This window comes from Rattus norvegicus, chromosome 3 (assembly GCF_036323735.1).
Source record: "Rattus norvegicus strain BN/NHsdMcwi chromosome 3, GRCr8, whole genome shotgun sequence".
NCBI classification, from domain to species: Eukaryota; Metazoa; Chordata; class Mammalia; order Rodentia; family Muridae; genus Rattus; species Rattus norvegicus.
In genome coordinates this window covers 74,320,336-74,342,815 of record NC_086021.1, presented here as the reverse complement: position 1 = coordinate 74,342,815, position 22,480 = coordinate 74,320,336, and the positions used below count along the sequence as shown (strand labels likewise).

Here is a 22,480-nt window from a genome sequence, read left to right as displayed (position 1 = left end):
ATATTATCATATATTATATATAACCTTCATTGCCTAGGTTTTTCTTTTTCCTCTGAACAATAATGTGTTTGTAACCATGGGCAGAAGAGGATATCTATCGAGATGGGTTTGTTTCTTCCTTGTCTTTTCTTTCTTAGGGAAGTCTTTTAAAGATGTTAGTGTACTTATTGTTATTGTTAACTTAAAGCCAGATAATGCATGCAGAAATCAGCATGGCCCAGATACATGGTAATGGACCACAAGATCCATGGTGCTTGGAAGTGAAGGCCATTGTGAGGCTACATACATACATACATACACACACACATACCACCACCAAATATATTATTTATTTGGAGTGGAGGTAGGATTCTCTGTCAAAATGGTGGATACAATAAACCTAACATGCTATGTCAATGATATTTTTCAAAAGGTTATGTGGACCACAGGTAACTTTGAAGTCCCTTTTCACACTTGGTTAACCTACAGACCCTTACAGAGGGAGGGGCAGCCAGTTCTCCAGGCTCCCATGGAGGCCAGGAAGCCACATCTCTAAACAGTGTGTACCCGGCTGCCATGATAGAGCTCACCTTCTGCTTCTCCTTCTGGGTCATGGATTGCTTGGAGCTTTCTATAAGGTGGAAAAGGGCTTCATGCTTCTTCGTACTCATCATTAATTTTTTCTTAGCCTAGAGACAGAAACACACAAGAGGAGAAAGAAAGAAAGAAAGAAAGAAAGAAAGAAAGAAAGAAAGAAAGAAAGAAAGAAAGAGGGAAAGGTAGAAAGGGAGTGAGAAAGAAAGAAAAAGGGAGAAAGAAAGAAAGGAAGGAAGAAAGAAAGAAAGAAAGGGAGAAAGACTGATATTTAGAAAAAAGCTCTTCTATTTCAGAATGAGATCTGTTTGTGAATAAATGTGAGTCTTTACTTCTTTGTTTCCAATCTTTACTTCAAAATTGCCCAAAATAGTACAGCAGCAAGTATTTAGGTCAGGAACCATTATACACTTTGTCATGATATTGGGTCTATACGAGAGTCAGACTTTTGCTAACCCACCATGAGCTTACATTCCTCTGGCCTTGGCCCCGGGTGCTGCAGCTGCAGACATAGACCACGGTGCCCAGACTGCGAGTTCAGAATATAAAATGAAATGATACTGGGGAAGAGTCAGGGCTCTGTCCTTGAGAATCAGAGGGACGCCTACTGCCTCCCTTGGAATGTGCGAAGAAGCTGTACAAGGAAGTTCCAGGACAGCTGCTCACACACCCTCCTCTATCTCAGGCCAGTGTCTGCTGACAAATGCTGACAAGAGGACTTGGTCCTTCGAAATCGGAAACTTGGCCTCTGAGGCAAACCACACTTCACAACTGACATGCGGGACCTCTTCTTGTATTGTCATGAGGGAGGAAATAATTGCAGCTATGTGATTGAATGACTTTGCCATTCTTTATAAAGCAATAAAATCATTTTATTTAAAAAAAAAAACCAACTTATCAGAAACTGGGGAGTAATAGGAGGTACATTTTGTTCTTTGAGGCAAACAGTTATAGAACCTTGTCTCTAGCCTTTGATCCATTGTATTGACTTTCCTGTGAGAACTGAATGTTTACAAATAATTGTTTTGTCAAGACAAACCTCTTAAAAAACAAAACAAGAAAAAACCCACCTCAGAAAATTAAGAGCAAAATTAAAAACAAGTGATTGGATTTTTTTTTGTTTGTTTCTTTTTTTTTTCGGGGGGGGGTGTTGTTTACTTTGAGCTATGTTCTCAATGTGACTCTCATGAGCCACTTTCTATCAGAACATCTACCCACAAAGTACATCTCATCTTAGTCTCTGGAGTCTTCAAATTCAACAGGAGCTCAGAAGCAAGCCTGAGACTATCTACTTTCTGGTTATTTGGTACAGGTGGCTGTTTACTTGCAAAGGATCACTTGAGTTATTAACATTTAGGAGATGAAAAAGGAAGAGTTCCACCCTCAGAGTGCAAATCTTCAAGGACATGATTGGGTTTTCTTAGCAGATTCTCCAGCCTCTAATCCTTCCTTATCAAAGCCACTCCTCCTACACAGGATTATTCTAGAATAATCTTCCATACATATGGGTCTCATCTGCTGTTTCTGTAGCTTAAGAACCAATAATGGAATTCTCTAGCTTCCCAGATCAAATCACAATCCCTCTAGAAGGATTCTTATACTGTCTCCTGCATTTGTTATCTACCCAACTCAATGTTCAAGTAATTGAAAACCATGAGCAGATCTTAGTGTAGCATGTACAGAAGGTAGACCATGTGTCCCTCTGACGTCACCACACTCCTTACAGTGCCCTCTCTATTGCAAGGTGGAGATCTCTAACAACTTTACACAAATGGAGAACCAAAACTGGTGTTTTTTCCTTTTCCTAAATTGTAAACTTCACAGAGACGCAGTCAATATGCTGGAGCAGAGTAGTGACTCTGAGTCCAAGAACTTCTAAGACTTCATGGCTTAACCATTAACAGGATTCAAAACTTTGGAAATGACCTTGATGGTTCAAAGTCACCTATCACCTCAGCTGGTGTGGTGACGAATACACAAATATATAGCTCTTGGCGCATGAGTGCCATGTAAATATTAGCTATAAATAGTAACCACATTTTGAGTCATCCTCTGCTTTGAATGAGTTGAATGACACATCTATATAATAACTCAGGTGAGTCGTTTTCTTTTCAATAGGGGCATAGAAAGGCATTAGAACACATAAGTCTATGTGCACAAAAGCAGAGTCCCATCCTAAAAGCTGACTCTATGTCGATGCTGTTAGTGCATACTTGCCTTTATTTGCTGATTCCAGTTATTAATAACAAGATTTGCTGACTTTTCCACTTCATTATCGAGCTATGGAAGGAAAAAAAAAAAGACGTTTCTTTCTTGCTTAGTCACTGCTATTAAGTATCAATGAATGCCAAAATTCACAGGTTGAAACCTATTTCTGTTGTATCATAGCATTAAAAGGTGGGGCCTTGGGAAGTGAATGGACCATGTGAGTGGAGCCCTCATACATGAACCAGTACCTGTGGTTGTTTGAATGAGAATGGTCCCCATAGGTTCATATGTTTGAATGGCTAGTCTCTAATTAGTGGAATGTTTGAGGAGGATTAGGTAATGTGGCCTTGTTGGAGGAGTGTCACTGGGAGTGAGCTCTGAGGTTTCAAAAGTCCAAGACAGCCCACCCCCTCTCTGTGCCTTCGGATTAGGCTATAGCTCTCAGTTACCTATCCAGCACCAGGCTTGCTATGCATACCGCCATGTTCTCTGCCAGATGATAATGGGCCACTCTCTGATGAAAGTGTCAGCAGGCCCCCAGTTAAATGCTTTCTTTCTATAAGAGTTGCCTTGATCATGGTGTCTCTTCACAGCAATAGAATGGTGACTAAGACAATGCCCTTATAAAAGACGTCTCAAGGCCTCCTTCATTCCCCTACCATGCAAATGGATATCATGAAGATGGCCGTCTATGAAGAATGACCAATTCCTCACCAGGGACCTAATCTGCTACTGCTTTGGTCCTGGGATTCCCAACCTCAAGAACCGAGAGGAATGAGTTTCACTGATTTCTAAGCCACCAGCACACTTCAAAGTAACTCAGTTACAACCAAGTTACACTGCATTTGTAGTGATGGCACCACCACTCTCATGGCTTATCTGAGCTTCAACACCCTAGAATGGACATATTTGGGCTTGCCTCCATGTCCAGTGTCTCTAGACATGATTTTCACAATAGCGATTTCTAATCTGTAGCGATGCAAAAAGGCGTGTGTAGGCCTACATGCTTTACTGAGGGTGATCACCACCCTCCCCCCTTCAACATCAATTCATGTTGCGAAAATAGCCATGGTGTGAGGATCAGAAACTTGAAGTGCTAAGCTACTAAGTGTCTTCACTGCCGCTGATGGGATTATTAGTTTAATTTCAAAGAGGTAGTGTTCTTCATCATTATCGACTTCTCAAAGAAGGGACAGTTATTATAATGATGAAGACTGGCTCGGGTGGCTCATGTTGATACTCCTGGCACTTAGACAGGGGCCAGAGAGGCTCACCAGAAGGCCAAGGCCAACCTGGGATACATGGTTATAGGCTAGCCTGCTCTACCAAGCAAGACCCCCCCATCTCAAAACAAACAAAAGAAAATAATGACGATGATGGTGGTGGTGGTGGTGGTGGAGGTAAACCTCTAGAGAGATGATATAAATTAGGCAGAACCTTTCGATCTGGACCTGGGAGAGCAGCCAGACAAGCTAGAACTTTGGTTTGATTTTCACCAGTCATTAGATACAGAGTACATGGTATAGTGTAACAAATCCAGAAGAGAATGGTCTCCCACACTGTGCCAATCTTGACTGTATAGATGTAGCTGAAATGCAGAGGTTTAAAAATAACATCTGCCTTGGCCTCCTTCGTGAGAGTGTGGGAGGGTCGTTGCAGTGAGGGGGCAACACTGAACAGGAGATGATGGGGCAGGTGATGGAGGAGCATCATGAGGTCAGCTACCTAATGTGTTGTGATGAATCGTCATAACACTGATTAGCTTACGGTACTAAATGTAATAACCATATTGCCGTAGGATATGCGAATGTTTTGTAATTAATGAAACTTAGGTTGGCTTTGAGTTTTTATGTAGGTTGCTGGCAAAAGCAGGTGGTTATATCGCTTTCAAATGATTTGTGTAACTCTCTATTACCTGATCTCTAAGTAGGACGTGCGTTCTGGTGGAACACACGAGGATTTATACAAATGGCGGCTCTACTTCCCAACTTCGCTGAATGAGTCTTTATTCCATTTATTTCCATTTTCCTTCTGTCTGAGTTCTTTTGGTTTACAACCCATCTGAGGCCCTTTTCTAGTAACTATCCTTTCCCCTTGCTAGGACCACCTGCTAAGGCTCGGGCACTTCTTGCCTGCATTTGGCCCTGAACCACCTCATCGGAGCACTGCAGCATTCATTAACAGCTATGCACATTGCCTGGAAACGTTGTCTAAAGCGGCTAACCACTGAGATACACAAGAGGGAACGAGGCAGCGCACACAAGGAAATTGTCCTAGAAGGAAGGCACTTGCCCAGAGCTGAGGACACGCAAACAAGGACTGACTGTTCTAGATACGAGTGCCTGATGCCTCCCTTTAATCTTAAGGCTATTGGAGAGTTGCCCTAGTATTACCTTTAAGTAATCTCACACTGGTAAGCAGAAAAGCATCTTTTGAAACAAGTTGTGGTTATGGGACTGGGATGTAGCCAGTGACAGTTAACAAAATTGTAAAGACCATTTAAAAAGTACTAAAGAATGGGAAATAGCCTGACTTTATCATCTCAAAGTTATTCTTATTAACATTTTGGTAAGGGTCTTCCAGTTGAGATTTTAGGACTTATTAGATTTCTTTGATCTCACTCTTTCATTTGATACCATATGTAAAAAGCCTTGTTTTTACTTATGTGTATGTGTGTATGTATATGTGTATGCATGTACGAGTGAGTGGGTGCCCATAGAGGTCTCAGGAGGGCACTGTATGCCTGCTGTTGGAATGGCAGATGGTTATGAGCTACGCAATATGGGGATTAAGTTGGGCTTAAATTTCCAGTCTTCCATAAGAGCAGCCCTATTGTAACCACCGAGGCATCTTTCTCAAACCCATGATATATGTATATTGTCTTCACAGTGCTGAATACTGAACTCAAGGTTGGCAACTGGTTAGGCAAACATGCTATTCTCGAGCCAGGTCCCTGGCTCTCCTATAACCCTTTTAACGACTATTTTATTCTATCGCTTGACTTCTTTCTGATTTATTTTTAATGATAAAGTAGTTGCTACGATTATTTTTCACTATATTACAAACACTGTTCTAAAAACCATTCTTTATTATTATTATTATTTTTTTCATTATAAATTTCTGAGACCCACTATCCCTGTAGTGTCTATGACTCAGTGGACCATAGACAGAAATCTTGCTCATGTGTTTGTTTCTTTAGTCTCTTGAGTCACTGTCTCAAGTTGCCCAAGCTGGTTTTGAAAATCAAGACTGATCTTGAACTCTCTTTCCTCCAGTCCACACAACCCAAGTACCAAGATTTACAGGCACAAAGCACAGAACCAAGCTCTGTTTTTAAGACAGGGTCTCAGTATGTAGTCCTGGCTGGCTTGAAATTTACTAGCCCAGAATGCACAGAACTTCACGATCTGCTTCATGAATGTGTTTGGTGTGTTTGTTTGTTAGGAATGTTTTATTATGCTGGGGTTTGAACCTAGGGCCATGGGCATTCAAAGCGAGTGCTTTTTATCACTGAGTTATACCCAGCTCTAGAATTCTTGCTTTTTAAGAGATAAGCGCAGCTTTGACTCACCGACTTCCTCTTCTTCTCTTGCATACTCAGGACTTGGTGTGTTGGCTTTATTGCTTCCAACTCAATTGCTTTGCCAAGTTTTCTGGAAATAGAAAATTGTCTTGGTTTACAATCCACTGTCCAAATTCGTTTCTGGGGAGATGAGTGAGTGGCAGGTTACAGTGTATCTATTCAGGGCAGGTTTGAAGTGGAATAATGGCACCCACCCACTCTAAGTGTGTGACACCTCCTTTTGGAGGAGGGCCAGAAGTGTGGGTGGGGGAGGGAGGGTGGGGGAGGGGAGGGTGGGGGGGGCGGCATTACTAGAAGCACTCACTGATGGAGATCTGCTGCGGATTTCATGCTCTCTGAGGCCCAGGCCCAAGCAGTGCTGAGACAGCTAGAGGAAAAACAAACGGATGGGGATGAAGGTGGGGGTCATTCTCGAGTGAGTTCTGAGAAATCAAGCATCACAGACCACAAACTGCCTCTGCCCTCACATTCATTCCCTTGCTGGGGTTTCGACTTCTCCAGGAGATTAAATTCAGCCAGAGTATATTTATTTGCCCACAGACCTTCTACACACTGCCCCCCACCCCCACCCCCACCCCCGTGCTGATCCTTTTCTTTTTCCATTTAGATTTTCATCTTCTATTTTATGTCTGCAGAAAATCAGGGAAGTAAAGTGGCCAAGGAAAGGAGCAAGTGTGTGTGTGTGTGTGTGGGGGGGGGGGACTTTAGAAGACTCTCACAGAGAAGTCTCTTCAGGTCCCTCACCCTATAGAGGGATAAAGCAAGCCTTTGAGGATGCAACTGACAAGGGTGGAAGTAACAGAGGTTTTGAGCCCAAGCCCCTGGCACATGTGCCTACTGCTCTTGAGGCTGGAGCCCAAATCCTGCACCATGCTGACTTTTAGGACAGCCTCAGATCTTTCCTGGTCCTGTGTCTAATAAACATAAAGGTCACCTCCATATTCCCGGAGGCCTATAGAGAAGACAGGAAGCCTGATACTATCTCTTCCCACACCGGGAGTGAGCTCTCGGGAGTCCATAAGGAGTCCCAGAAGTCAGGACAAACTGCATCGGTTAACACAGGGACAGAGCACAGGCCAATTTTAAGAGGGAGGAAGGGAGGAAGGTGCATTCCTACCAGAATTGGAGTGAATCTGAAATGGGCTTCCAGTGGCCATTTCACGTCTTGCACTGGGACAATAAGAAAACCAGACCCAAGGCCAGGGTTTCTACCATCTAAAGCAGCACGAGAGAGTACCTACTGTGCATTTCCAGTGATAAGAAACGACAGAAAAGACAAAACAAATTTACACTCGTATGAAGGGCCTCAGTGGTTCTTTGGTGTTGGCTACGGCAGGGATGCGAACAGGAAGAAGCAACTTGGAGTGTGTTGAAAATGTCTGACTCTGGTGTTGGTGGGTTACTCGTTGTACACATCAGTTAGACTGGACTCAACCCTGCATTTAAAATAAGCCCCGCTGGACAATGTGACTCACCCCTGTAACCCCAGCAATTGGGAGGAGGCGGCAGGAGAATCAGACTGAGGTAACACAAGGAATTTGAGATCAGCTTGGGCTACGTGAGACATTGACTCCACCAACAAACAAGTGTTTATTATTTCATGTAAATTAAACCAAATCTAATTGTTCGTATAAGGATACGAGGGACACTTCACCACACAGAAGCTGGATGGCCTATCAGGAAATGCATCCTGCCTGTGGGTCCTAGAGAGTCCAGAGCCCACATCCAAAAGCAGATATTCCCAGCTGCAGGTTTTCTGTGTGATCCTAGAAGACTCACTCAGCGTCTCTGAGCCTCGTTTTAACTGACCTTGTAGAATGAAAATACACTGGGATATCTGTGTAGGTATCTAATACAGATTTTGATATAGAGAAATGCTCAACCAACTTTTATCACTAGATAGCACGTCAGTGCTGGCTCACTGGCCGCTCTGAACATGTTGGCTTTTCTAATGCTAGGGTTGCAATGGTGGGATTTAGGAGGCCACTGAATTATTAGAGCCAAACTCAAAATGGCCATTCCTGGAGATTCCCTCCTCATCTGGTTCTCTGCTGAGCACACTGGCATTGCTTCATTTAACTCATTAACCGTAGGGAGTGAATTTTATCTGGTTTTTTTTATTATACTTATTATTATGTTTCCTTTAGGCAGGGTCTCAAAAACAAAACAAAACAAACAAACAAACAAAAAAAAAAAAACTATAGCCCACACTGACCTGGAATTTCCTATCTAACCTAAGGTGGCCTCAAACACATAGCAATTCTCCTGCCTCAGCAAATCTACCTGGGTACCACTGCATTCAGCTTCATTTCCATTTTAAAGAGACATTTAAGCAAAAGACGAATTATCCCAGGGCCACTCATTTGGAAAATAGCAGATCTAGAGTTTGAACTGGGCAGTGTAAGCAGAAGTCTGTCTAAACCCAGCCACAGTACTGAACCTGCTCCTCTGTAGTCTACCAAGACATTACCCTAATAAATAAAAATGGAGCATGAGCCAGAGCAGCTTCAAAGCAATTTGCTGTCACAATGGTGCCCGAGCAGGAGTGGGAAATGTAGTTCCAGAAACGTCTTTTCTCCTGTCTGTCCTTCCTCATCACTGTCATCATGAGGAGCCCCATAAGGAACACTTCGAGTGCAGAGTTAATGTCTGCAATGCATTATTTCGTGAGAGGCATCATAGGGAGTTGTCAACAATGCTGTGTTACTGGGAAGAGTGTGAACCAGAAGCCTTTGTGCCTCACATGCTAAGCCTTCCCACAGCTCCCTTCATGTATCACTCAGGCTGGATGTCACCATACAACCTTCATACACACATGAGTATGTCTGAACCCCGGACAGGAAGGAATGGAGGCACAGAAAGACTGAAATCCTGGTCAAAAGTCACAGAGGAGAGAGAGTACTGAGTTCACACTTCCTGCCTTTAAGATCTCCTGACTCAACACTGCTTCCTAGATGAAATAGCACGACCAATCCAACTGGGGGCCCAGGAGTCATAAAGGCCCAAGATGAGTCTAGCTAGGCAGCCTATTAACTGCATGGTTGGGGAGTTTTATTTCAATTGTTCAGCCTGGAGTTCTCATCTGTAAGGAGGGATGGATATGAGAGCTTTCAAGGGTTGTTATGAGGATTAAATAGGAGCATCCACTAAGCATTTGAGGCAGTGCTTGGCCCAAAATAAATCCCCGAGATCCGGAAGCCATGCTTGGTGAGACTGTACCTGCCAAGTGTGAGGGAGAAAACTATGAGTGAGCATTTTTTATTTTTAAATTTTTTTTACAGGGTTTTTGCCTTACCTTTGTAATGGTACTTACTTTTTCTTTGTGCTCTGTAGTGCTTTGCTGAGCTTGACTGCCAGTTTCTGAAGCCCTTTGGCATAGCTGATCTCCAGGTTGGCCCTATAAGCAAAAGGCTTGTTGTTAAGTAGGATATACTGGTCAGAATGAAGACGAACACATACAGACAGAGACATACAGACACATAGACACATAGACACCCAGAGACACACAGGCACACACACAGGCAGATACATATACTCACACATGTACATATACTCAGACACACACACACACACATGACACACACACACACACGCACACACACACACACACACGCACACAGGCACTCTGACACACATACAAAAGGTCTGGGTTGGATTGTGCTGCCTTCATAGATGCTGTGTGCAGAACCCCAGTGTATTAGTTACTTTTATCATGGCAGTAACAAAAGACGTGAGCAGTTCGATGTCAGCAGAGAAGACTTGATTTTAGCTTATGGCTTGAGGGTACTGTCCACTGTGGTGGGGACATGCTGTGGAGGCCACACTGCATCTGCAATCACGAAGCAAGTAGAGCGAATGCTGGTGCTCTGCTCATGAGGGATCCTACTTGTTCTAGAACTCTAGCCCATGAGACGACAGCATTTCTTGGTCTTCTCATCTCAATTAACCCCAGGAAACCCTCAGAAAACACCTTCAAAGTCATACCCAGAGGTACATTGTCTATGTGATTTTAGGTTCTGCCAAGTTGACAATCAATATTGACCACCACATGCAGGAGATAGGAATCTTCTTTGGAACTAGATTCTATAAAGATTATGATCAAGTTCAGATGAGGCCCAAACACAATTTGATGTGTCCTTATAAATGGGGGAGCATTGGACACAGAGATAGGCATGTGCATGGGAAAAGAGCCTATGAACGTGAAATCAGGGACCAGAGGGAGATCTATAGGCCAAAAGTATTGTCAGCAAACTGCCACAAGCTAGGAGGGAACACGAGACAGCATCCCCAAGTCTGTCCATGGAAGACATCAACAGGCTGACAACCTTCATCTCATCAGACTGCTGGTCTCCTGAATGATTATATGGGAAGTCTTGTCATTCAAGCCACCCAGGATGTGACGCTTTGCTAGGATAAGCCTAGAAGATTGACCCAGCTGGTAAGGCACACAGTGGACAATCATCTCATTAGCTCTAAGCCCTAAATAGAAGCTGAGAATAAGATAAGTATGATTGAATCAACCACATAGTAGCTTTAGGTGATCCTTAATCTCCCAAGTAGCAGACTGTATGCACAGGCTGGGCTTAAGGAGTAGAATTATAGAAAGCTGCAATGGTGGTCATCCGTTGCTTTCTATGCAGGACAAGATAGCAGAAAGCCATTGGGTCCTGGAGAGATCAAATTGCTCTCTTCTTCAAATGATTTTGCCATGTCCTAGGTCCATCTGTGACTCCAACGAGTCAATGCTCCCATTCACCTCACACATATCCCTTCTCTCCCTTATTCCCCTGCTCTCTGTTCTTTCTTTTGAAAAGATGACTTCTATCCACTTTAAATTTTTTAAAAAGTTAATTGTTTGCACACATGTGCAAAGATGGTACAATATACACTCAGAGGTCAGAGGACACTCTGAGGAACCACTCTCTCCTTCCACTGCGTAAAGCCTGGAAATCAAACTCAGGTCATCAAGTTTAGTGGTGAATGCTATTACACACTGAGCCATCCATAAAGAGCATTAAACTTGAGGAATGCATCGTTCTTGGCTCATGGTGAAGGCACAAAACAAGCAGTAAAATTTAATTCTTTGAGGAGGAGGTGGAGGATCTGAAGGATCTTGAGATATCTAAAGGAAATAGCCCAGAGAGAAGAGAGTAGTCCTCTGAGCCATTGTCTCCCTGTAAGGGCTCCTAGGCCAAGAGGATGATGCTGTTAGGAACAATTCAATCTCATTTCCAGAGTGTTCTCATAGGCTCTCCTAAGGGTCTCAGAGGCTGAGTGAAAGAGAGACAACTACCACAGGGAAATAATGCTTTCCTTAACATTGGTAGCTTTGTTAGATTCATAGGAGAAAGAAGGTGGAGTTTTGGTGTCTGGAGCAGGCTCTTTGTTTGCTTTCAGATGATTTGGAACTTTTCTGAGTTTGGCCATCTCTGTTCTTGAACACCCACTCATAGGCAGTCTCTCTCTTCTTTCCCTACCCCATCTCCAAGACCTCAGGTTGACCTTGAATTTGAACACATAGCACAGGGTAACTTTGAATTCCTGGTTCTGCCTCCATCTCCTGAGCCCTGGGATTATAGGTAGGTACCAAGTTGCCACAGGTCAGGTTTGCTGTCAGGAAGGTAAACACCCATTGAAGAAGATCCACTTGCCAAGTCAGAATTTCTTGCATGAATATCAGTGTCAGGGCAGACTTGTAAATTTCCAGATTAAAAGTTCTGTCACCCGCACATGAAGACATCAAAACAACACCCTCTGTGCAGTGAACTTCATCATCTTTGTGGCTATGGAGATACTTGACCTGTGCTCTGTCTGTACGCAAAATAGCAATGTCTAACTTTATTGGGCCCTTATACCATGCACATTGTAAACTTTTGGCTCTCTCCTTTAAAAAAAACATTTTTATTAACTTTGTTTAGTGGTGGGGAGTGAAAGGAGCTGGCTTGGGGTGGAGAGGACAGGATGACCACAGTGCAGGTTTGGAGGTCAGAGGACAACTTGACAGAATTGGTTCTGTCTTTTCACCACGTGGAGCCAACTCAGGTTGTCGGACTTGACAGCAAGCCCTTTACCTGCCAAGTCATCTCGCTGGCTCATATTTTACTTGTGTTGAACCTACAATGACTTGCATAAGGTAGACATGATTTGGCTTCCAATTCCCAGGAGGGAACACTACACCCAGGGTTTAGTTGACTGCTTTACTGAGGACAAGGGAGAAGGAGGTGACAGAGCTCGTTTCCAAAGCTGGGCAGTCTATCGAGAGTACTACCTGCTTAATGACACTGTTCTGCCTTCTCGCAAGGAAAGTCAGACCAAAGTGCATGTTAAAACTTGTAGCACTGCTTACTTCAACACTAATTGTGTTGTTGTGATTCACTGTGGTGTGTGTGTGTGTGTGTGTGTGTGTGTGTGTGTGTAGTGTATGATACATATGTGTGTATATGTGTGTTATGTCTATATGTGTATATGTAGGTATCCATGTAGTATATGATGTATATGTGTGATATGTGTATATGTGAGTGTGTGTGTGTGTGTGTGTGTGTGTGTGTGTGTGTGTGTGTGTGAATATACACAGGCATCCAGAAGGGTATCTTTCAATCCTTTCAGGCAGGCTACCTGCTGAACAGACTGGACCTTGGCATTTCCTTAAGCCAGCACAGAGTTGGTGTCATATCACTCTCTTGAAGGGAGCAGCTTTATCACGTTCCCCACTGAAAAAAGCACCACATGTGTAATAGGAATCTGGAGGGAGAGAGATGATCTCAAATTGTCATGGATTTTTTTCCCCTTGATAAATCAGGAAGAAGACAGGAAGCACATTGTGCTTAATCTCATCGTCTCTCGCTGTTTCCTTCCACTCTATAGACACTATTTCCAACATGAAGGAAGCTGTCTTGTCCAAACAATGGTCTTTTCATGTGCGGAATTGATAAGGAGCATGTGTATACCTTCTGGTGGGTAACTTTAGCTCAGAATAGCCCAGTGAGTGTTGAAGATTCTGAGCAAGGGAAATGACACATTAACTTTCAACCCACTTACATTTTAGTTTCCTCTCAGTGAGCAAGGCAGGTCAATATATTTTTATTAGTAATAATGAAAACCAACCAAGAAGTCAAAGAACTTGTTTGACCTAGATCTTACAATAAATCATCCTTTGAAGCAGAAAAGGCATGTAAAATCCATGGTTTCCGACTTAGTAGTTTTGAGGCAGTACACGTTACTCTGTAAGAAAAAGTGGCCATGTTCATTTCAGAGGACCCTGCTCTAATAAATTTATACAGAATAATTGTTTAAAATCCTCTAGCTTCCTTGGTGTCTATGAAGAGTTAGTTAGAATGGAAGGAAGATCTTCCTGAAGGAAGCAAGTGCCCTCACTACGAATTAAGGATTTTAGTAATCTCAATAGACTGTGCTTTCTCACTCTCTGTTGTCCCTAAGTTTGCACCAGAACCAGCTCCCAGATGGGCTTGGGTATATGGATGGTTTCCATTCAAGCCTTATCTCCTTTCCTTTAGAGAGGTAGCCACAGCTCATCTTACAAATAAGTTGAACATAAAATTATCAGAGGCTCTGTGTCCTGGTGCATGCCCATAAACCCTGCACTGTAAAGACAAAGTCCAGAGAATCAAGAGTTCAAGGCAAACCTGGTCTATACCGTGAGTTACAGTCCAGCCTGGGTTATATAAACAGCAAGGTTCAGGCTCAAATAAATTCTACCTATTTCTCAAAAGTTACCAAAGATGGTAACGAAGGCAAAGTAGGAGAATGTGGAGTGGTGAATGAAGACACAGTTGTGAGAAGCAGGAAAAATAGCTGTGGGTGTTTTGTTGCATGCTGGAGTGATGGTAGGCAACTGGGTGCGTCTAAAATAGCTAGAAGGGAAGGTTTCAAAAGCTTTCCCCATAAGGAAATGGTGAGCATATGATATTAGGCAAATGCTAAATATCCCTATTTATTACATATGATAAACAATGTCAAATCACCATGTTGTACATATAAATATGTGCAATTATTATGCTCCAACTTAAAAGTTAATAGGTAGGGCCAGTGTCTTAGTTAGGGTTTTACTGCTGTGAACAGGCACCATGACTAAGGCAACTCTTATAAAGGACAACATTTAATTGGGGCTGGCTTACAGTTTCAGAGGTTCAGTTCATTATCATCAAGGTAGGAGCATGGCAGTGTCTAGGCAGGTATGGCTCTGGAGGAACTGAGAGTTCTACATTTTGTTCCAAAGGCAAACAGGAGAAGACTGGTTTCCCTATAGCTAGGAGGGTCTCAAAGCCCACCCCTACCATGACAGCCTTCCTTCAACCAAGTTACACCTCCTCCAACAAGGCCACACCTAATACTGCTACTCCCTGGGCCAAGTATATTTAAACCACCACAGCCAGGTAGAATACTTGCTATTATGCACAAACCCCTGGGTTCAAGCCCTCAGCACTACCAGAAAATAGAAAATAACAACCAACAAGGTAGTTATTGGCAAGTAGAATCAGGTCCAAGCTCTATCGTTTTGGTGCCTCTGTTCCCTGACTAGCCGTTTGTCACAAGTCCATTTCCCGAGAACAGTTTGTGAGATAGCAAATGCACAGAGAGGGAAACTTGGATGTCCAGGCTGAGAGGCTCATGGACTTGCTGCCCAGCCTGACACAGGAGACATTCAAGCCAAGCAGCTAGAAGTCTCCGATCCTGAATCTGCTCATTACCAAGCTCAGGGTGTCCATGGTGCACAGGAATATGAAGAAGCACTGTGATAGGAAAGTCAGGCCAAGCAGACAAGACAGGAAATCTTCAGAGGGTTTAGATAGAAACCCAAATTGTATTCCAAATGCAATCAAATCATACACACAGTATAACTGTTCTGAGTAACTGGGAAGGGTCGCAGCATTAGGAAGGTTGAGAACCACTTGTCTAGCAGGAGTATCTTTGAAGAAAAGCTGATGAACCTGGTTTGGACATCCTATATTTGTAGTTTTTTTTTTTTTTTATTAACTTGAGTATTTCTTATATACATTTCAAGTGTTATTCCCTTTCCCAGTTTCCGGGCAAACATCCCCCTCCCCCCTCCCCTTCCTTATGGGTGTTCCCCTCCCAACCCTCCCCCCATATATTTGTAGTTCTAAGAAGAAGCTTCTACCCAGCAGTCTGTCACATATATGTTGGAAGCTCATGTATGGTAATGTATGTCTGGAAGTTCTCAATATGTAAGGGAACTGAGGTTGGGAGATTATTCAAAAAATTGAGTATAGGCAAAAATTGTATGTCCCTTTTCATCCATTTTGTTGATGGCATCTGCAGTGAGTCATGCATGGTCTGGTACCTCCCGTCTTCTGTATTTAATGTCCATGCTGGTGACTCTTGCATCTGGGAAAATCTACTCCCAAACTTCCATGCAGCAGAACAGTTGATTTCCCAGCACAGCTGGTTTAACATTAGCTATGGTGGCGCTGAGAGCCAAATTCTCATACACAGGATTTGGAAATTTGCCTCTGTCATTTTAAGAATGGCTTTGCAGTTGTGCTAAAGCAATCGTGAGTTTTGACTTTAAACACAGTAGGAGCTACCAAGGGGCTCTGGCTGAAATGCAGTTTGAGCCCGCACAGAAAGGGAAATGGCAGTAAGTCTTTGGGCAGGAGGAGCTGAGCATGACCACGGAGTGCAGAATATCCGGGTACAACTTAGTTTCGACAACCGGAGCAGTTTTCCAGCACCTCCGATTAGAAGAAAGCAAGAGGTAGCTGAACCACAGAAGGTGACAGTATCTGGGGCTGCAACGCCACTGTGAGCCCACTCCTACGCATGCGTGAATGAAAACTCTACCGAGCAGACCAGACCGGCGTCTACGCAGACTCCCAGGCAAGGCGTCTGGAAATTTAAGTCTCCAGGGACACTGAAATCCTTACTCTGGTAATGTAACTATGTCAATAAAAAAATAACTGATCTTTTACATAGTTATCCATCCATTCTGCCAATATTTACCAGCTGCCGTAATTTCTGCCATTAGGTTGGTCACTGGATTTGCCTGGTTACCTCCTGGTCCCTCTCACCCTGGTTTTGTATGTCTGCTATACCCATGCCAAGAGCGCTTTGTCTTATGAGGCCTCTCCACCGATATCTAAAGCAAATTCAATGTGTCATTGGCCTTGATGCTGAAGGAAGACATTCACGGAGAGATGCTTGTACCCCTCTTTAGCTACTAGACTACTCAAACAACGAACCTCAAGAAATTAGAATTTCCCCTAGAGCCTTATGTAGGTTGATGTCAATATGCAGGTGAGGGCTGGCACCAGTTAAGTCAAGGCCATGATTGGATAGTAAAAAATAAGGCAGGGGGGAAAAAGCTTTTGTAAGACTGGAGAGAAGGAGAAGGAAGGAGAATCAAGATGGAGAAAGATGACCCAGATCCAGGTGGTCTTGAATTGACAAGGTAGTTGTGATGGATTTCTGTAGGCAAATTTATCTTATCTAGGTGGGAGGTTTATATCCTTATCAATTGGTTGCAGTTTTATTGTGTAGATGTATCGTGGATTGAGAATTTAACATAAATCTGATTGTTGGGTTATAGTTTGTTGAATTATAATTTCACTGGGTTGTTGAGAGTGTGAGCAGAGTCTGCGATTGGGAGCCATGATAGGACAGCCCTTGCCGGACTTGTGGAGCCCTAATTTTACCTGGTAGCTGGTACCAGAGAGATCGAGGCTAGCAGAGAGCCACTGGGAGAGATACTAACTAGAGATAAATCAGTGCTCGCTCCAGTGGCCTGCTGGAGCTGGAATTAGCAAGGAAGCAAGCACAAGGGTACGAGCAGGAACCATTCCTCGGCTTTTTATTTTTACCACTACAGCCTTAGGCTGGGAAAAAGAAAGGGCTGTGGGCCTGGTACCAACCAGAAGAGGTGACTGTCCCTTAGAAATGGACTTTCAGTTCAGACAATTCAGTTTGTAAGACCACCTTCCGGAACTGACTACGGCTGAGGCAGAGACGGGCCAGCGATGGGCATGACTCACCTTGACCAGTACTGCTTAGTTACGCATACCTCTCGCCTTGTACTTTAACCTCAACTTCAAGTGGGTCACCTGGGAGGTGGTCTTGTGGGTCGCTGGGGGTCCTTGTTTGTATTTGCTCTTCGCAATGTGCTACACTGAATAAATATCCTTCCTTTGCTTTTCAAGGTTGCTTATTTTGCCACCCCACACCCCCTCGTGTGTGTGTGTGTGTGTGTGTGTGTGTTTGTGTGTGTGTGTGTGTGTGTGTGTGTGTGTACACTCGAGTGTGCCACAGTGTATGTGTAGGTCAGAGGACATCTTTCCAAAGTCAATTCTCTCCTTCTGCCATCTGGACTGTGGGCTCCACTTGTCAGGTGGCATCAAGCATCTTTACCTGCTGAGCCATGGGACCATCTCTAGTGTGATGTTTCGTTTATTTTGCTTGAGATACAACCTCATTATATATCCTGGGCTGGCCTCGACTTTGTAGTCCTCCTGCCTCAGTCTCTCAAGTGCTAGGATTGTAGGTAAGCACCATTGCATTAAACAAGAGCTGGCCTTTTGTGTCCTATGTGCATAGGGAAATGAGTTCTGGAGTCATAAAAGGAGGAGAGTAAGGGGGGGGGTATGTGTGCCAGGTGCACACACAGGTGCAATCTTCAGGGGGGGTGTGCCAGGTGCACACACAGGTGCAATCGCTCATCTTTGTGAGTTAGTTTTGTGGCATCAGTTCAAGCACAGCAGTATAAAGCAGTGACCTCCAAGTCACATCACTCTTGAAGGAGAGACTTGGCTGAATCCAAGGGACAAAACGGCATCTGTCTTTGCTAACTGACTCACTCACAAGGATGTAAAAAGGAAAATATCCATATATTAATAAAGTGCGACTGTCCACAGAAAACCATTCTCTGGATATACAACCCTCAGGTTAACTGCATAATCAAACAGCCGAGCAAGCCTGGGAATCTGGGCATCTTAAGTAGGAGGGTCACTTCAAAGGGACATTTATCAGGAGCCAATAGAACGTACCTCAGCACTGGCATCTTGGTGGAGGGAAAATGATTTGGCCGCTCCAGGCTCACAAAATGTCTGTCACGCGAATGACTGGCTGCTCAGTATTGTTCAAGGTCAGGATCTTATTAAAGCATTATATCCATTCTTTGCATTTAACTCAGAAACGTGCTTGCAATTTTACTGACCTGCAGCAACCTATAGACTTTCAGATTCTAAATCTGCTCCTCGAGGAAGTAAAACCACAAAGGGAGATCCCTTTATTACCCAAGAGTTCCTTCCTCCTGGGCACGGGTGCCCGTTGAGAATGTGGAGACGGGAGCTTTCCCACATTAAGAGGGAGGATGCTGGTCTCAGTAAGGGACTTCGGGAGAAACACAGATAAGAAGCCAGGGCTCTGGCTGCAGAAGAAAGCGAAGCAGAAGGTGAACATCTGGATGAGGGAAAACAGAGGGCAGTGAAGTGGTGGGCACTGTGAGTCCTGCTGCTCATGCTCCAGCCTGCTCTAGCTGTGGTCGCTTTTATCCTCTGCATTCTGTCCTCAGAGCTGTCTACCTGCCTCTAATTTTGAACTCTTAAGCACCAAATAACCAAGACCAGATGACTGCTCTCTGGGTCATCTGCATGGTCAGTCAGTATGTAGATTCTTCCTGCTTTTCAGAGAGAAGAGACTTTCTTTTATTTAAGAGGGCATTGGATTTATAGAATCGTTAACAGGTCTCATCTAAAAATAATGTCCTTTGAGAGCTAGTGAAATGTTTCCTTATAGAGGAAATACTGTCCCAGATACCCCCACCCTTTTCTTTTTCAGGAAATCAAGACGGTTTGTTTGATCGTTAGAGTGGAAACATCTCTCACATAAACTTTTCTTTTTTTTATTCCATTTGACAAACTTGCAATCTTTCTTTATATAGAGCCTGTTTGAGCTCTCGCATTCATTGTTCTGATAAAGCTAAAGTTCTCCTTTGGTCTGGGCTTGCTAATGAAGAATACTCTTACCTCATGATATCTTTTCTGTATGGCACATATGTAAATGCATGTGTGTGCATGCATGTATGTGTGTTGGCATGTGTTCCTACGGACACACATGCATGTGTGCACATGGTACTCTGAGGACTGAATCATGGTCTTGCACATGTTATAGAAGCATGTTATGGAGCTACATTGCCAGTCCTACAATATTTTAAAGTTGAAAATATTTCCTTTCAAAACAGCAATTTCTCTTAAACAGCAGCTTTAGTATGTTTATCATGGAGATGTTTACTGTAGAGCAAAGGCCTAAATGTTCCCTTATAAGCCAATTCCTTTCTCAGGTTCTTTAATTCTAGGCAGATTTTCCCCTACTATATTACCGGAGCTAAATGTGTTCACTCCAGCACAGTGGACAGCTTTATTCATAGCCACACTTAGAATTAAAAGGAGATAGATATTGAAAATGGTGGCTTCTCATCCATGTATCAATCTGTTCATTTGTCAGAAATTGATCAAAAAGAACAAAGACCAGGCTCTAAGAAGTTCTCATACTATGGGTAAGACACTACTCCTGTCCTTGTAGTGGAGGGGAAACCATAAACTAACAACTGTGATCAGCATAGTGATGAGTGTGTACGTTAGATGGAAGGGGGCTCCCGGAAGGGCGAGAAACTCAGCTGGAGAATGAGAGGCTTGACTGAGCCTTTCTAAGCAGAAGTCCCTTGTGTGGTTTCTTGACTTTTATGGCCCCAGTTGAGAAATGTGCCATAGAGGAGGATCATTCTTCAACCCACTTTCTCAAGCCCCAGACTGTAACACCATGTTCTGGAATGCAGTGCGGCCTCCAATCATCCCTCTGGCCTCGTTGCGTGCTGCAGCTATGGAGGGAGAATTATTTGTTGTAAACGAGCATTTCGTACCTTTGCTGAAGAACGGATGTGATCTGCTTGCAGAAATTGTCTCCATTTTGAGCAAACTCCTTCAGGCTCTTGTATACTTTATTGTACTGGGGGAAAAAATAACAGGAAAATTCTGAGCACCTCCACAGATGGATTACCCATAACCCAGAATGCTGCTGTAGTGATCACTGCCATCGTAAAGGACTACACAACCAAGGGACATGAACGTCTTTGGATGACTTCTTAACTAAATATTAAGTCTCCTCTGACTGGATCTAAAAAAAAAAAAAAAAAAAAAAAATCAAGGAAAAATTTCCAAAAAAAATTCTAAAGCTGGCCTGTCTGTCTCTATCTTAGTTACTGTTGCATTGCTGTGAAGAAAGACCATGACCAAGGCAACTGAGAAAGGAGAAATCACTTAATTGGGAGCTTGCTTATGGTTTCAGAGAGGGAGTCATGACAGGAGGCAGGCAGGCATAGCTCTAGAGTGATAGCCGACTGAGAGCTTGCATCTGATTGACAGTTAGGAGGAAGGGAAGGAGAGAGGGAGGGAGAGGGAGGGGGAAGGGGGAGGGGAAGAGAGAGAGACTGGACCTGAAGCCCACCCCAGTAAAATACCCCCTCCTCAAGGCCAAATCTCCCAATCCCTTTTAAATACCAAATACTCTACCAACTGGAACTCAAACATTCAAATATATGAGCCTGTGAGGCCATCCTCATTTAAGTCACCTACTGTCCTAGGTCAAATACATTGTGAGAAGCCCTACAGGAAAGAATTGCTTACTCCTGGGACTTAAATAACCCAGCAACAGTGGCACTTGGAATTTGGTTTTCTGGTCCAGGAAGGCCTAAAGCATACTCTACAGAATATACCACACCACCATTTTTCAGAATCCCACCATTCTATGAACATGATAGACTCACAGTGCACATTGTCCAAAAAAGTCTGAAATTGAAAGCACTTAAAAATCCAAAACTTTTTGAGTTCTGATTTCATACCATAAACAGAAATTTCACACTTGGTTTTAAGTGACGAGTCTCAGTCAAAACACAGGCAAGCTAAAAATACTGTGTGAGATCATCTTAGTGCTTTGTGTATAGAGCTATAGTGAATACAAATGAATTTCATGTTTAAACCTGTGTCCTATCCCCAAGATGTCTTATTATATGCCCACAAAACTCCAAAATCTGAAGAAGAGGAGAAGGGGGAGGAGGGGGGAGGAGGGGGGAGGAGGGGGGAGGAGGGGGGAGGAGGGGGGAGGAGGGGGGAGGAGGGGGGAGGAGGGGGGAGGAGGGGGGAGGAGGGGGGAGGAGGGGGGAGAGGAGGGAGAGGAGGAGGGAGAGGAGGGAAAGAGGAGGGAGAGGAGGAGGAGGGAGAGGAGGGAAAGAGGAGGGAGAGGAGGGAGAGGAGGGAGAGGAGGAGGGAGAGGAGGGAAAGAGGAGGGAGAGGAGGAGGAGGGAGAGGAGGGAAAGAGGAGGGAGAGGAGGGAGAGGAGGGGGAGGAGGAGGGAGAGGAGGGAGAGGAAGAGGAGAGGAGGAGAAGAAGAAATAATAATAATAATAATAATAATAATAATAATAATAACAATAATTTGGGACATTTCTGGTTTTAAGCATTTAGGGTAAGAAATACTTGTAACAAATTCTTACCCTGTAGTACACAAGCGGCTATATTGAAACTTCCGGAACACATTAAGTACAGAAATTTACAAGCTGGGTGTTGGCTACTGAAGCCTCTTGGGAGGCTCCTGTGCCTGCAGGCATTAGCCAGACATCTGCATAGTTGTGCATGGGGTGTGGCTAGAGGGCAGGTTAGTACGTTGGAGCAGGTATACAGGCCGGGGTGAAAACAGCTCAGAGACGCTGCCGCCACCTCCGTCTTGGCCCACAGGATGTCCATGCAAATGTGGCCCAGGTCAGAGGAGAGAGAGAGAGAGAGAGAGAGAGAGAGAGAGAGAGAGAGAGAGAGAGAGAAGCAATTTACAAATTAATTAAAAACTCCCACAGTGTAAGCAAGCCAGTGACAGGGATGGGCGTGGGGTTCAGTTTGTAGCTTTTGTCATGTCTGTGCTAAAAGTCATAAGAACCTCACTTTCTGGATTTTATTATTGGCAAAACTAAATCTCATTCTCTGGACATGAGACTATAAAGATGTTCTTCCTTCCCTTCCACACACGCTGGGAAAATGTTGGCTCAGGGAACATTGTGAGAAGCCCTACAGGAAAGAATTGCTTACTCCTGGGACT

The 22,480-nt window shown here is 43.8% G+C and overlaps 2 protein-coding genes across 3 annotated transcripts in view; one reads left to right on the top strand and one right to left on the bottom strand.

The window, feature by feature from the left end:
- Positions 1–4,944, top strand: part of Spc25 (SPC25 component of NDC80 kinetochore complex) — a 58,954-nt gene extending 54,010 nt beyond the window's left edge. Inside the window, exon 6 of the mRNA XM_039104490.1 lies at positions 4,883–4,944. Within this exon, the coding sequence (XP_038960418.1) occupies positions 4,883–4,929 (47 nt within the window). The 3' untranslated portion in view covers positions 4,930–4,944. The remainder of the gene's footprint in view (positions 1–4,882) is intronic.
- Nostrin (nitric oxide synthase trafficking) overlaps positions 1–22,480 on the bottom strand; it is a 66,259-nt gene that overhangs the window by 36,037 nt on the left and 7,742 nt on the right. For both annotated transcript variants that reach the window (XM_039104842.2, NM_001024260.1), the window contains exons 2-7: positions 20,256–20,341; positions 9,678–9,761; positions 6,669–6,731; positions 6,353–6,434; positions 2,791–2,853; positions 570–668 (exon numbers count right to left, since the gene is read on the bottom strand). In XM_039104842.2, the coding sequence (XP_038960770.1) occupies positions 570–668; positions 2,791–2,853; positions 6,353–6,434; positions 6,669–6,731; positions 9,678–9,761; positions 20,256–20,341 (477 nt within the window). The remainder of the gene's footprint in view (positions 1–569; positions 669–2,790; positions 2,854–6,352; positions 6,435–6,668; positions 6,732–9,677; positions 9,762–20,255; positions 20,342–22,480) is intronic.